A 14,110-nucleotide genomic window follows, 5' to 3' on the forward strand; every position below is an offset into this window, starting at 1 on the left:
AGACCCTTTTCACACCTACAACTTCTTCCTACTGGGAAACCAAACATTCTACCAGCAAAGTTAAATCCTTCATTAAATCACAGACATATGGTACGTTATAATATTGGTACGAATACATGGAACCTAGCGTGGAAGGCGGGCCTGGATATCTTTATTTAGAGAAATCCAGCCGCCCGACATGCGCCAAGACCAACCACAGATTTTCAACAAGGGCCCAGACAACAGATGACAGTATGGTCACCAGGAACAACGCATATAATCAGAACGGGTAAGAAATGATATTTTAGGTCGAGTCAATGCATAGAAGTGTAAAGGTGGGATGATTAGGTGATAAGTGATAGTGTAATGCTTAGGGTGATCAGGGCGATCACTTCGGACAGCATTGACCGTTTTGAGCGCATTCCTCGCCACATTCGAGAAGACATGCCTGCGGATCTCCTTCTGGAACACTAGGTGCACGGCTGGGGAGAGTCGTCGAGGCAGACGCTTCGCCATCAGGGTGGGAGGGCGACTGAAGAGTGTCTTCAGCGTCACTGTCCGGGGCAAATTCCGGCTGAATAGTAGACGAATGAATTCCGTAGGCATGCAAGCACTTGCGTACCTGTCTGGCTAGGCGCATGTACCGTTCTGACCCCTCGCCTTTAATCTCTGTATCGACCTGAATGTGGATTGAGGCCACAAGCTTGGTGTCACTCAATTGCCAGACATGCAAGTGGTGGGAGCCGATGACTCCTGGCAGTCCTTCAATATCTTCCTTGATATGGTCAATGCTAAGCCCATGGGGCACAGCCTGAAGCAGGATCCGCGACGCCGCCTTGCAAAGAGGGATGGCGGAACAAAGAATAATCACGGTGATGACCAATGAGATACCCGGGTCCACATAGAAGCGCCAAGAGTAATCAGTTAGCCAGATAATCAGAGCGGAAGCAATGACACCGATGTTGCCGAGCGCATCGCCCATCACGTGGAGGAAAACGCCCCTCATGTTCAAATCGTGACCATGGCCGTGGCCGTGCTTCTCATCCTTTTGCTTGGGCTGGGCATGATTGTGATGCCGGTGAATGTCGTCATCAACAGGAGCACGACGGGCTTTGTTAGGCGCATTGTCGGCATTGGTGTAGTTGCCTGCGCGGTCCTTGTGGACAAGTAAAGCAGAGCGCTCTGACGGGCGAGCGTCTTCGGGCTCTCCACCTTCGAGTACGTCGGTGTCAGACCCGGACATGTCATCATAGCGGGAGCGACTAGCCGCGATAATTTCTTGTCGCAAAGTGGCAGGATGAACCTGGATCTCTTCGACATCAACAAATCCACGGCCTGTTGCGCCGCTGTAACGACGAGAGCTGCGGTGCTGGCTGTCCAAGGTCCGACGACGGTGTGAGTATGGGGAGGAGGCATCTGCGCCGGCAGTACGCTGTAGTCAAATATCAGCATGTATTCCAAAAAAGTCGAAAGGTAGCCTCACGCTAGTTGTGTTTCCCTGCTCCGACACCGGAGCGGGGCCATGGCTATGCTCATGACCGTGGTCTTCCTCCGAAGCGTCACCCTCCTCGATATCTGCGTGACCATGACTGTGACCATGCCCGTGGGAGTGATCATGGAAAAGAACTAGGCCGATGATGTTTGATAGCAGACCCAAGCAGCCGACAATGCAGACGAACTTGGGATTCTTGACCTCCTGAGGTTCCACCAGTCTCTGTATAGCCTCCAAAAAGATAGACAAACACAAAGCCACCAGAAAAACGCCATTAACCAAGGCACCCAGTGTCTCTGCGCGTTGCCACTGTATACCGAGAAATGATGATTAGGACGGTTTCCAAGCAGAGGGTGATAGCCGGTAACCACTCACCCCGTATGTGTACATTTTTGAGTTGGTCTCGCGGTTGGCAACTTTGACAGCCCATAATCCGACCAGTAGTGAAAGGACATCATTTAGCTAGAGTAAATGTGTCAACATAAGGGTCAGGGGGGCTGCGGGGTGTGTCGACCAAGGCGTACCATATGAAAGGAGTCCGCAACCAGGGCAAGCGAGTGGACGCTGTAACCTATTGGCATCGAACAGATTAGCAAGGCATGAATCGACATATAGTCGTCTGGAAAGACAAACCAGCAATCAACTCTAGCAGGAAGAAGGCCGAGTCAATAGCCAACAGGATCAGAATCCTGTTCGTTTTGGAGAGGCCCATCGTGTCTGGCCTTGCGCTCCGTGGCGCGCGTGGGTAAGGAACAGATGACGACAGCGGCCCCTGATCAGGCGACAGAATGCGGTATCTAGGAGCACACAATGGGCTATCCTGAAGAAGTAGCAGTTACGGGAATTGAAAGAAGTCAAGAGGGTAGGAAAAGAAAGAGAGAAGAATAAATGTCACAAGGGATGGTGATAGGAGACGAGTCCCAAGAATTCCCTCGTCGCAAACTCAAGGACTAGTTCAGGAAGGCGGAACACCGCCGGCCGATCGGAGCGAAGTGGCGTTAGTTTCTTTCGCATGGCCTGCCCCTCTCCACCGCCTTGCAGCTTGTTGTCTGGCCCTTCAGCACCAACCACCTTACCTACGAAGTAGTGACTACCCCATTCATTATCCTCGTGTCTTGATTGCGGTGATTCGCGCAAACCATATAAAGATGCTGCAAAATACTTCACTTATCCTGGTTTCATGTGCTACCATCTGCTCCAGCACTTGTCGGACTGACTACTGCTGACCTCGTTCCGATTCCATACTCCGTACTTACTCAGTCCTTAGCAACACAGACCAATCCACCATTTCCGACCCACTTGCTCCAGGGCAGAGCCGGTCTCTCCACCGTTTGACGCCATCTGAAATTGGCCCTGCCCCAATTCTCCACACCAAGTTCCTTCCTCCCTTTGCCTGGTTTCTTACCCCGTACTGATCAGACCAAAGAAAGTGGCTTCGGCAGGTTGATCTACTCATGAGTACTGATTCGACCTAGAGGGCGACAACTTAATATCTGCAAGGGTAAAACCTGTCACACAAACCTGTCACACAAACCTGTCACACAAACCTGTCACATATCATGCGGCATGCCACATAATGACGCCAGACCCGTCCAGCGGCACTAACTCAACGCGGTAGCCTGGAGGGTCGAGGCGCCGTCTGTGCGCTAGGCCAGGATTTAGGGCAACCAGCCGAGATGATTCTGATAGACTATTATCATCCATCATGCTAATTTCGAGCTAATTAGACTAAGCTCAGCAACTTGGCCTCACTGCAGTCAGAGACGATCTAAGCGAGCGACCTGAAACTAGCTTGTCGCACCACCGTGAAATTATTTAGATACATCCTGATCACCAAAAGGATGGGCAAAGAGTTACTTCAGTGATTGTGAACGACTCCTCTATCACTAAAAGAAGCCATGCATCGTCTGATTCGAAACCGCGGGCATTCGTGCTTCACAACGGATAGCTTGAAACAGTTTGGCTTGGCTTTTCACAGGCTTCTGGTTATGATTATGCATGCGACAGGGTCAACTAGTACGGCTATGCGACCTCGGCTTCAGCCCCCGCGCTAGTCCCTGGTGGATCACATTGGTGGGTAGGACTTTGATATGAGCACTTTCCATGTGCTCCTATGTCGGAAGGATGGTCTCTCTAATGCCGAGAGGTGCCCTTACGATGAACGATGCTTTGTGTGGGACTTGACAGGCTCGGCAAATTCATATGGGACTAGCCAGTAGCGGCTGAACTTACGCAAATGAAAAGAGTACGTTTCAGTATTTGACCGTCCGTGACGAGGATTTATACAAGTTGTCATTGTAAAAGCTTATTCATCCCTTGCTGATTGGCATCTTTGTGTGATCCTGGGTGACATACCGTTATGTGTTCCTTTGTACCTTTGAGAACCAGTGACATCGCCTGTCAACAGTTGCGGCCTCAACTTTGCAAATGTTCAGATTTCCTCACTGCTATCGTCTTAACGCCCTTCCCAGGAACAGAAGTGTGATCTCGCGATGGCCAATGTTTTACGCGAACAAGAGTACATGCAGCGCACTTGTCTCATCCGAGCCACCGATGCAGAGAACAGATCAATTGTTCCGACTGCACGAGGCCCCTAACCACACGGAGTGGTCTGCAGCTCACAGGGCACCTCATCGCCAAACTCCTGGTTCGGCAACCTCATTAAGCCCAATAAGGAGGCGGGGGCCCTTTTTCCTTACACGTTCCCTGTCGACTCTGGTCATCTTCGTCCCAGTGCTCATCCTCAGTATCGCTCTCACTATCTTCAACCACTTCTCTTTCCATCTTTGCTTTTCCAACCACAGCCACCTCCTGGGGGATAGTGTCATGCATTTTCTATCATCGATATGCCAGTTAGCCTCCTCAATGCCATCTCATTCTCCACCTCACCAGTTGTAATTCTTAAAGTTCGGGCCAGGGCTGACAGACCTTATCTCCATTCCCGTCCCTGCTCACAACGACTATGTTCTCCCTCTCAACCACCTTCCCCACCAAGCTTCCGTTCCTCCAGACCCCATTCTTAATGATCACGCCCTTCAAGTCTGTATTCACAACGATACACCCTATAACCTCGCAGTCCACTAACCGCGCCTTCTTCAACTGACTCCCTGTCACACGGCATCGCGCCACAGAACTGCGTCGCAGGGCACTCCCGCCCCCGATCTCAGAGGCATGGACATCGCATCGCGTCATCCACGACCGTCCTCCAACGGTTGAGTTGGTGATCGTGCATCTCCGCAGCGACGTGATGTTTTCTAAGCTGCACTGGTCGGCTCGGACAGATTTGCTCGAGCAGACTTTAACGAGCGTGCAGTTGGCGAGGGTGCAGTGACGGAGGTGGGAGTGGGTGATCGTGCAGGTGGAGCAGCTGGAGCGGTCGATGCTGGTTGATGTTGGCTGTGCCGGGGGAGGCGCCGAGTTCGAGGTCACCGGCTTGATTTGATCGCTGCTGTTGATCCCAGTGATGGTGACAGCGTTGAGTACGCTCCGGGTAATAGAGTCTGACGGAGTGAGGTTAGAGAGAGTGCAGTCGGTGAGAGTGGAGCGGTGGATGGAAGGGGAGGCATTCGTGAGGATTGTTGTGTTGGTTGTGATTGTTGCAGACTTCGTCATTGCGATGAGGACTGTTGGGGAGAATTGTCGCGGTACGAATGAGGATACGTTTGGGGGTCGATCCCTTCTTGGCAGTGTCGCACGAAGGTAGTACAGTGATTGGAGGTCGGTGATTTTGATGCGCGAAGAGGAATAGTCAGTCCCAGCCGACAAGACGGTCCCGCCGCTTATATACTACGATGTTGGACTCTACTATCTCTGTTACAGGGATCGAGCCTATATCTCCTCTGATTAACATGGCTGCCTGCAGTGACATCTCTCACAAGCATAAGCAGAGAGCCCAAGTTGGGAAAAAGCGAGGTTCCAGGCTGCGAATCCTTTCAGCAAACAACAATGATGAGTGAGCTCTCGTGATACGGTCATTGCTCGGCCTTCGCAACAGCTTCCTGATTGGGTATAGACTCGCATAAGCCCTGAGCCTGGAGCTGACTGACCGGGAGGAAGGATTGGACAACCCAGGTTCAGCGGATGGAAAGATCTCGTCTCACAGTGACTTTGACACTGCATTGGTCGTGAAGGTCATAGCAATGAGACCAAAAAATAAAAGAAGAACCCAAGGCAGTATCGCAGACAGCTCGATCTTTTCGCCCCGCTGTATCTGCGGGAGAGATGGAGCCAAGACATGGCTCCGAATCTAAGCCTCAAAGATCCGGATTCGTAACCCATGGCCTGACATTATTGGGGCCATGCTTCCGATCTGGCTAGAGCCTACGGAACGATCGGAGCGCCCCATATCTTAGGGTGGGTTATCAGTCTTCAGTCTTACTTAAATCAACTGGACATCTATGCACATGGTCTACTCAGAATCAACAACCCTTTCCTTTCCGCCCTTCGCCCAAGGAAACAATGAACGACAACGCACATCCATCGCGTAAGATTCTTCTGGTCGTAACGACTGGAGGTTTCACACACGCCGGTATGTCATCCTTTCCACTTCGAAAACCGCAATTGACCCAAATCCAGCTCCCGTCCTCGAACTGGGTAGGGTTCTCTCCGAACGCGGTCACACAGTCGACTTTGCAACAATGGAGGGCCAGGAGCACTGGACGGAAGATTACCCTTTCATTTCGCAGTTGCATATACTCGGCACCGGTCCGACCGACCAGCAACTAAATGAGCACTACTTGAGGATGCGTAACTGGGACATGTCGGTTGGCCTCGCGGGCGCCATGCCTTCGAAATACATGTTCGACTCCTTCTGGCCGGTGACTTACATACACCTCAAGGCCATCATGGAAGATCCCGCCCGTCGCCCCGACTTCATCATCGCCGACTTCTTTGTCGACGCCGTCAAAGACATGCACTTCCAATACCAAGTTCCCATAGCCATCGTTCATCCACAAATGCCGGTCTTGACGCTCCCCTGCAGCTACATACCCGGTCAGCCGGGCTTCCAGCTTGATGGAACACTCACCTCAGAGCACGCTCCTATTTGGCTCCGTCTTAAGAACGAACTCGTGGTGATCAAGGGCCTGAGAGAGATCATCCGCCTCTTCCGCTGGACGAGGCGAATGCGTCGTGCCCAAGGCGTGCATTACTCAATCCCAAATCCCAGTAAACCTGACTACCTGGTCTTCATCAACTCGTTCTTTGGGCTGGAGGTCCCGCGCGACCTTCCGCCACTCGCCGCCGCCGTGGGTCCGATACTGAGCGACACATACCCGCCATGCGACGCGCAGCACGCGCAATTCCTATCCTCCCGCAATAGTGTCATTTACATCGCCTTGGGCACGCACATCATCCTCTCCATGGCGGATACCTCCAAAATACTCGCCGCACTCTTCCGTCTCTTGGAGGAGTCCGTCATCGACGGCGTCATCTGGGCGGTGGGCCAAAGCGGCCGACAAGATCTCGACCCATCCGCCACCTTCACTTTTATGCCTCCTTCTGCTGCCTCATCAAATCCGCTCGAGAATGAAAAGCCCAGAGACGGAGAAGAGATCAGTCTAGCTGAACTTTTAGCCGGACACCATCCCGCCTTTCTCTTCCCTTACTTCGCGCCCCAGCGTGCCATTCTCGACCACCCCGCCGTGCGCCTCTATTTCACGCATGGCGGCGGCTCTAGCGCCAACGAGGGGCTCTACCACGGCAAATCGATGCTGGCGATGGGAATTTTCTCAGACCAAATCGCCAACACCGCGCGGCTGGTGCACGGTGGTGTTGCAGAGCCGCTGAACAAGTTCTCCTTCACAGCGGAGGAGGTCTTTGAGAAGGCGTGCCGGGTGCTTGAGGACGTGGAAGGCAAGTATGCACGAGAGTCGTTACGGCTGCAGCGGATCGCCCGGGTGGCGGCGCGCCGGAAGTACTTCGCGGCGGATCTGGTGGAAGAAGTGCTGTATGATACCGAATTGCGGATGGTGGATGGGAGAGAGGTTCGGCCCATGCATCTGCAGACAGCGGATATGAGGATGCCGCTGTATAAAGTGCGGAACTGGGATCTGATGGCTCTTGTTGGGGTGGGGTTGGCGGGCTCGTTGGGGACGGTTACCGTGCTGGCGCGGCTGGTGTGGCAGCATCGCATGGTGGCGAGGGGATTTGTGTCTGAGCTATTGGAAAGGGTTGGGACTCAGTAGGGCTCGACTGTGCATTGGTTCTCGAGACTGAACAAAGAGTACTCTTTTTGTTCTGTCAGCTTCGTTACAAGGCATTCTTCATCGTCCATTGTTATCGACAGAAAATCCCCAGTTCCTTGAGGGATCTATCCATATTAACCCTTCGGTCTCTCCACGGGCATAAATAGCTCCACGAGCTACTCAATAAAATCCGTGGAGTAACAACTTCCTAACTACTAAAGCACGCAATATAGCCCTCCAGAAATCATCCAAGCGACCACCATGACTGACCCGGCCCACTTCGTCCTTCTTGAGCCGAGGGAAGCCCGAGAGCAAGCGTTCCAGCTCACTGAAGCCCGGGCGAGGTTCACGGCCTATGAAGGTCTCGCTCCGCGAGCGGGCTTCATCCTCGTCCTCCCGCCCGGGGACGATCCACTCGAAGCCGTCAGCCCCTGGTGGGACATTGTGCAACCTCTCATGGAGGGCGGCTTCGCGGACTTCGCCCCGGTGACGAGTATTGACGAGTTCAGCCAGTGCGTGCACCGGCCCAACCTCAACGCCGTCATCGTCACCCACGTCGGTCTCCTGCACTGGCACCACACCTCGCTCATCCAGCACATCCGCGCCCACCACCAGCAGGCGACTAGCGCCTGGCAGCTCATCTTCGCCCCGGAGACGCGCACCATGCCCGAGGAGCACCTCGTGCAGCAGTTCCTGCAGAGCCAGCTCCACGTCCCCTGGGCGGTGGTTGGGCCTGCCGAGGGACTTGCTGAGTTCAGCCTGACGCCCGCCGCGCAGGAGCAGTGCCGGCCCTGGCTGCGCCTGCCGAATCGCTGCTATCGCTTCAGCCCCATCGGCTTGTTCGGCGTGGAGCCCGACCAGAAATTCTTGGAGCTTCTCCCCGATCTGAAGGTGAAACGTTCGCTGCAGGGACCGCCGTATGGGTTTGAGATTGTCGGTGTCGAGGAGCCCCGGGCGCCAATCGGTGGGGTGATGCTTCTCCGCGGTGACTTTATCCCTGTGGCCACGGTGCCCGAGGCGCGCTTCGGCTTTATAGGCTACTCCACGTTGAATCGCACCGTTGTCGCCGTGGCTTTGCTTTTGGGTGGCGTCGAGGTAGAGTTTGGAAGCTTCTGTCGCGTTGTCATTGATGCTGATGACATTGAATCCATCGGTGTGTAGTGTAGCGTGTTGTGTTGGGTAGGTGATTAGAAATTTCTTATGATCATCTCAATCGTTCACCTGATATCCTTCCTATTTTTCTTTCGTATCATGTATGGTTTTTCCTGGTGCAGAAGTTCTCTGCGTCGCCCTCCGATTGTCTTATGCGTTCGTGTCATGTCATGTGATGGCCGACTGACTATAAACCCCCCCTCTTTCCCTCTCTTCCCCTCAACTCTCGTGTATTCTTTCCACGTCACTCTGCCGATGAGCGCTGCACCTGCAGCACAGATGTCCTTCATGGGCCATTATGGTCGGTTTATTTTGGGTTGTCCATGTTCTGGCGGAGCCATAATTGGCGATCGTGAGGCATGTTAGTTTCTCGTGTGATGTATTGTTGTTAAGATCATCAACTGTTATGTCACCCTGATCAGCTTGTTATCAGCTGTCAACCCCGCTCACGGATCTCTACCTTTCGTGCAGTCACACAAGAAGTTGCACAAGTGTGACTGTTAGTACACTACTGTAACCCTGCTTCCTACCGACTGGTATCACACTATGTCTGGCGAACCTCCTACTGAAACCGAAGCATCATAGAAACAACACCACTCCTCTGCCACGACCTGCTTCGGTTGTTCAAATTGGCGGGTTATTCTATGTCCGGAGAATCATATATGCCCGTGCGTATACCGACCCGATGATCGAGATGATTCGAGAGGCATGGCGATCAGACCTAGCAAGGAAGTCCCTAGTAAGGCTGGAGCTCTAACGCTCCAGAAACAAGAATCATGATCCTAGCATAGTACGAACCGGTTCTAGACCGGCCTTGTTCCCCCTTAAAACCAGATCCAAGCTGATAAGGCTTCCAGGTCCAACGCGGCTGAGGCTCGGCAACTTTTCGTGCTGATTCCCCGGCCTGCAAGCAACCGACGTCAACATTAATATAAAACCGTGGGAATGGATGATGCGTGAAGTATTAATGGCGTCTGCTATTGCTTATAAACAGGACTGCAATGGCCCAAAACAAGCAATTTATCTCCGTCGCTTCCGACGATTCATCCCCTCTAATAGGGCTACCAGTTCTGTTTGTGACTCCACTCGTGGTACGTCTCATGGGTCCCCACCACAACTACGAGTAGTTCGGAGACTTAAGCCTTCAATAGAGACAACTCGGCATCTTTCAAGTCCGCTCCAGTCGTGATCTGCAGGTGCAGGGCATGTGCAGAAAATCTTGGCATATCCCGAGTGGGTCTCGAAAACGGCTGGCAGGTGGAGCTTCGTCCATACGTCATGGCGATGGCATTCTGGCATTCGTGATGCTCTTCGCTGGGTTATCCTATATAGAGACAACAATGGCTGTGCTTGAGAGAGCATCCGACAAAGCAAACCATTAGCATCTAATCCTAACCAAAACTCATTCAAATCTTCTTGCACCTGTCATTATGACCGTTCCTAGCGTGGATAGCTTTGACTTTGTGGTTATCGGCGGTATACTTCCCTCATACCCACTACTTATGATGATATCTTGAACTCTAACGATGAACCAGGAGGTACTGCCGGCAACGTGGTGGCCGGTCGACTGGCCGAGAACCACGACGTCAAGATTCTGGTGATCGAAGCGGGTATCGCGTACGTGACCCTGTCCCTTCTCGTCCCATGCAGGAAGACTTGACCGTCCGACTAACGACGGGTGATAGCAACCCACAAGACATCGAGAACATCACCACTCCGGCGGGCGCTTTTGATTTGCGCGGCAGTAAGCATGACTGGGCCTACAAGTCCACCATGATCAAGAAGCCTTCCTACGAGCGCGTCGAGAAACCCAACACGCGAGGCAAGGTACTCGGGGGAAGTAGCTGCTTGAACTATTACACCTGGGTCCCAGGTAGCAAGGGCACCTTCGACGCATGGGCCGAGTACGGCGGTCCGTCGTGGACATGGAACGGATGCAAGGAATACTTCAGCAAGGTACGGAAGCGAATCACCTTCGTTGAAAATCCCGCGTGTAAAAGTATACAAATGCTAATCTTCAAACCCACTGCACAAACAGCCAGCAACATACCACGATGACGACAACTTGTACCCCAACGAGCTGGCGAAGATCGGCCGTGACGGACCGGTGCACGTCTCGCACGCGGACCTAGTCCCCGAGCTACGTCCCTTCCGCGACGCACTGACCGCAGCTTGGACGAGCAAGGGCCATCCGATCAGCGAGGACATCTATTCTGGTAAGATGGAGGGGCTCACCCACTGCGTTAACAGTATCTATAAGGGGGAGCGGTCCTCCAGCGGCGCGTACCTAACCGGCAAGGATAACGTGGCCATCCTGCACTCGTCCATCGCTAAGAAGATCAACTTCGACGGTGACACCGCGGTGAGTGTTACCGTGCTGGGACCCGACGGGTTGGAGGTCATCATCGAGGCGAAAAGGGAGGTAATCGTTGCGTGTGGAGTCTTCGAGACCCCCAAGCTGCTGCTGCTGTCCGGCATCGGACCCAAGGAGGAACTCGCCCGCCATGGTATCGAGCCTGTGGTCCATTCGGAGCATGTGGGTCAGAACCTCCTCGACCACCCGATCATGCCGCACGTCTTCCGTCTGAAAACAGGCATGGGCCTTGACAGCCATCTGCTCCGCGCTGGACCGGCGCATACGGCCGCTGTGCAGAAGTACCGGGAGAGCAGACAGGGCCCGTACAGTAGTGGACTGCTGGAGATGGTCGCCCTGCCTCGGATTGATGACCGTCTAGAGAGATTCAAGGAGTATCGGGAGGCCAAGGCGCAGAACGGCGGCAAGGATCCATTCGGTCCTGAGGGGCAGCCGCATTTCGAGATTGATTTTGTGGTACGTTTACCTCTCCTTCTACAACTGTTGTAAAAAAAAGGGAGTGAAAATGGCTGACTTTGGAAAAAAGCCAATGTTCTCCGACGCATTCCAATGGCACTTCCCCGTGCCTACGGAGGGTGACTGGTTGACTGTCATCGTCGACCTTCTTCGCCCCCTCTCCCGGAACGGCGAGGTGAAGCTGAACTCCACCGACCCCCGCGACCAGCCGTACATCAACCTCAACTTCTTCTCGAACGAGCTGGACATCATCGCGCTCAGAGAAGGCGTGCGCTTTGTCGATGAGATTCTAATGCAAGGCGAGGGCATGAAGGATGTGATCGGGGAGGACTACCCATGGCCTATGCCGCGACACTCGGACGAGGCGATGAAGAAGATGGTTCTCGAGCATTCGCAGACTGGATACCGTGAGTTTCGACTTTTCATCTTTTATTATGAGACTTGGCTAATGCGATTGAAAGATCCCTGCGGCACAGCCCGGCTTTCCAAGTCCATTGAACAGGGTGTGGTGGACTCGGAATTGCGGGTGCATGGTGTCAAGAGCCTTCGCGTGATTGATGCGTCTATCATTCCCCTTATCCCGGATTGTCGGATTCAGAACGCGGTGTACATGATTGGAGAGAAGGTATGTATTCTATTTTGTTGCTTCCGATCGGTGCTGACTATTCCAGGGTGCGGATATGATCAAGGCTACGTATCCGAGTTTCTACCAGTGTGAGATGACGACGCAGTATTATGGTTAATGATGTGTGAAGTGTTGATTGTGCCTTTTCTTTCAGCAAGGTGTACGGGTTTGTTAGCCTTTGCCTATAGTAAATCACTATTTCCTACTATCCTCATTTTGAATCGGCTTGCAATTATAATTTACATTGCATTAATCAACATGGAATACTTTGATTCTACAACGGTGAGTATGCACTGAGTGATTACGTCAAATCACCGAGCACTTCTGTGCTCGCCATCGAATGGTCCAGATAACAGCAGCCTTGCGCTCGGTGTGCAGACTAAACTCGCGAGCGTTACCGCGTAAAATCATGCAAGATGCTCTAGCGCCAACTGCTCGTCACTTGCCGGCCCCGAACAACAACTCCCGAGCGGGCCAGGGCAGAGTCAAGCCTCTTATCTCCATCTTCTTAGGAGCTTAATAGTAGTTATGTCCGCTGGACGGCACTAACCGCACTGCTAAACCTCACTAGTTCTTCCTTGGCTGTTACTACTCGGACATAGGATGATACCCGTCGGAGATAGCAAGGATGCAGGAATGAGACTCCATCGTGACACCGAGCCTCCGTACCCCTCTCTGCTTCATATTTATATGCCCACTCCCCCCTCACATATCCAAAAAATACCCTCATCACTCTTCGCACCTCCAATCCCACCACCACCACCGTCCAAAATGACCTCCAACAACCTCTCCACCTGCTGCACAATCGGGACCCTCCATGAAGGCAACCCAAAAGGCACAATCCAGGACATTGAAAACAGTAAACCCCACCCTCAATTACCCCATATATCCCCACAAGCAACAACCACTAACCACCTTTCTCCCGGGGGAAATAGTCTCAACCTACATCACCCACCCGCCAAACCCAACCCCAAGCGAACCCCAACCCGCCATCCTAATCCTAACAGACGTAATCGGCCACCGCTTCCGCAACGCTCAGCTCCTGGCCGACCAGTTCGCCGCCGCAGGCTACCTAGTCGTAATGCCAGACCTGTTCACCGGCGACAGCGTGCCGCTCAACCGGCCCCAGGGCTTCGAGATCATGGAATGGGCCCAGAACCACCAGCCGCCGCACACCGACCCAATCATCGAGACGATCCTCAAGTACATCCGCACGACACTCGGCTGTCAGCGCGTCGGCGGGGTAGGGTATTGCTTTGGCGGGAAGTACGTGGCGCGCTTCTTGCGGCCTGGGATGGGGGCGCTGGATGCCGGGTTCACGGGGCATCCGACGATGATGACTGCGCAGGAGTTGGAGGCCGTGCGGGGGCCGTTGAGTATTGCTGCTGCTCGTGAGTTTTCTTCCCTAGCTTCTGGGGTGTGGGTGGGTGGAGGATGGCTCTGGGGGTAGGGGTATGTGCTGATTGAGCTGGGTGGTGGGTTCTAGAGCATGATCCGATTTTCCCGGCAGAGAAGAGACGCGAGAGTGAGGAGATTCTGGGGAAGAGCGATCAGGCTTGGCAGATTACGGTGTTTTCGGACGTCGAGCATGGGTTTGCGGTGCGTGGGGATCCGGAGGTGCGGCGGGTGAGGTTTGCGAAGGAGCAGGCGTTTAGACAGGCGGTTGCGTGGTTTCGGGAGTTTTTGTAGGGGTTTAGATGGGTCTACTGTAGATGTGTCGAGGCAATTGAGAATGGGAGAATGCATGCCAAGGCTGGACTGGAAATATCTTCCGAGGTTTACCTTTCGAGCGTCAGGGCTGACTTGATTGCTTTTTGGATGAGTACGAGGAATTGCCAAGAAATCGG

At 53.4% G+C, this 14,110-nt stretch overlaps 6 protein-coding genes across 6 annotated transcripts; 4 read left to right on the forward strand and 2 right to left on the reverse strand.

Annotated features, from left to right (window-relative positions):
* Positions 1–53: 53 nt before the first annotated feature.
* Positions 54–2,405, reverse strand: BO97DRAFT_404915 (cation diffusion facilitator family transporter). Its single transcript, XM_025695067.1, has 5 exons — positions 2,105–2,405; positions 1,996–2,042; positions 1,847–1,933; positions 1,463–1,780; positions 54–1,411 (listed from the first exon to the last, which is right to left on the reverse strand). Exons 1-5 carry the CDS (start codon positions 2,181–2,183, stop codon positions 368–370), a joined length of 1,575 nt encoding a protein of 524 aa, XP_025552611.1. The 5' UTR covers positions 2,184–2,405; the 3' UTR covers positions 54–367.
* Positions 2,406–3,949: 1,544 nt separating this feature from the next.
* On the reverse strand, positions 3,950–5,199 carry BO97DRAFT_39044 (uncharacterized protein). The gene has a single exon (XM_025693768.1). It carries the CDS (start codon positions 5,081–5,083, stop codon positions 4,373–4,375), a length of 711 nt encoding a protein of 236 aa, XP_025552612.1. The 5' UTR covers positions 5,084–5,199; the 3' UTR covers positions 3,950–4,372.
* Positions 5,200–5,929: 730 nt separating this feature from the next.
* On the forward strand, positions 5,930–7,656 carry BO97DRAFT_433724 (glycosyltransferase; the record flags this gene model as incomplete). The annotated part of the gene is made up of 2 exons (XM_025697618.1): positions 5,930–5,999; positions 6,047–7,656. The coding sequence occupies 2 exons, from the start codon at positions 5,930–5,932 to the stop codon at positions 7,654–7,656; spliced, it is 1,680 nt and encodes a 559-aa protein (XP_025552613.1).
* A 261-nt stretch (positions 7,657–7,917) lies between these two features.
* BO97DRAFT_413438 (uncharacterized protein) lies at positions 7,918–8,817 on the forward strand (the record flags this gene model as incomplete). The annotated part of the gene is made up of 1 exon (XM_025696290.1): positions 7,918–8,817. The coding sequence occupies one exon, from the start codon at positions 7,918–7,920 to the stop codon at positions 8,815–8,817; it is 900 nt and encodes a 299-aa protein (XP_025552614.1).
* Positions 8,818–10,238: 1,421 nt separating this feature from the next.
* BO97DRAFT_413439 (GMC family oxidoreductase) lies at positions 10,239–12,381 on the forward strand (the record flags this gene model as incomplete). The annotated part of the gene is made up of 7 exons (XM_025696291.1): positions 10,239–10,284; positions 10,344–10,425; positions 10,494–10,764; positions 10,847–11,638; positions 11,709–12,045; positions 12,100–12,263; positions 12,310–12,381. The coding sequence occupies 7 exons, from the start codon at positions 10,239–10,241 to the stop codon at positions 12,379–12,381; spliced, it is 1,764 nt and encodes a 587-aa protein (XP_025552615.1).
* A 641-nt stretch (positions 12,382–13,022) lies between these two features.
* BO97DRAFT_367022 (dienelactone hydrolase family protein) lies at positions 13,023–14,002 on the forward strand. The gene is made up of 3 exons (XM_025692641.1): positions 13,023–13,122; positions 13,199–13,654; positions 13,750–14,002. The coding sequence occupies exons 1-3, from the start codon at positions 13,035–13,037 to the stop codon at positions 13,950–13,952; spliced, it is 747 nt and encodes a 248-aa protein (XP_025552616.1). The 5' UTR covers positions 13,023–13,034; the 3' UTR covers positions 13,953–14,002.
* Positions 14,003–14,110: the final 108 nt, after the last annotated feature.

The sequence above is a fragment of the Aspergillus homomorphus genome (assembly GCF_003184865.1).
Source record: "Aspergillus homomorphus CBS 101889 unplaced genomic scaffold BO97scaffold_13, whole genome shotgun sequence".
Taxonomy (NCBI): domain Eukaryota; kingdom Fungi; phylum Ascomycota; class Eurotiomycetes; order Eurotiales; family Aspergillaceae; genus Aspergillus; species Aspergillus homomorphus.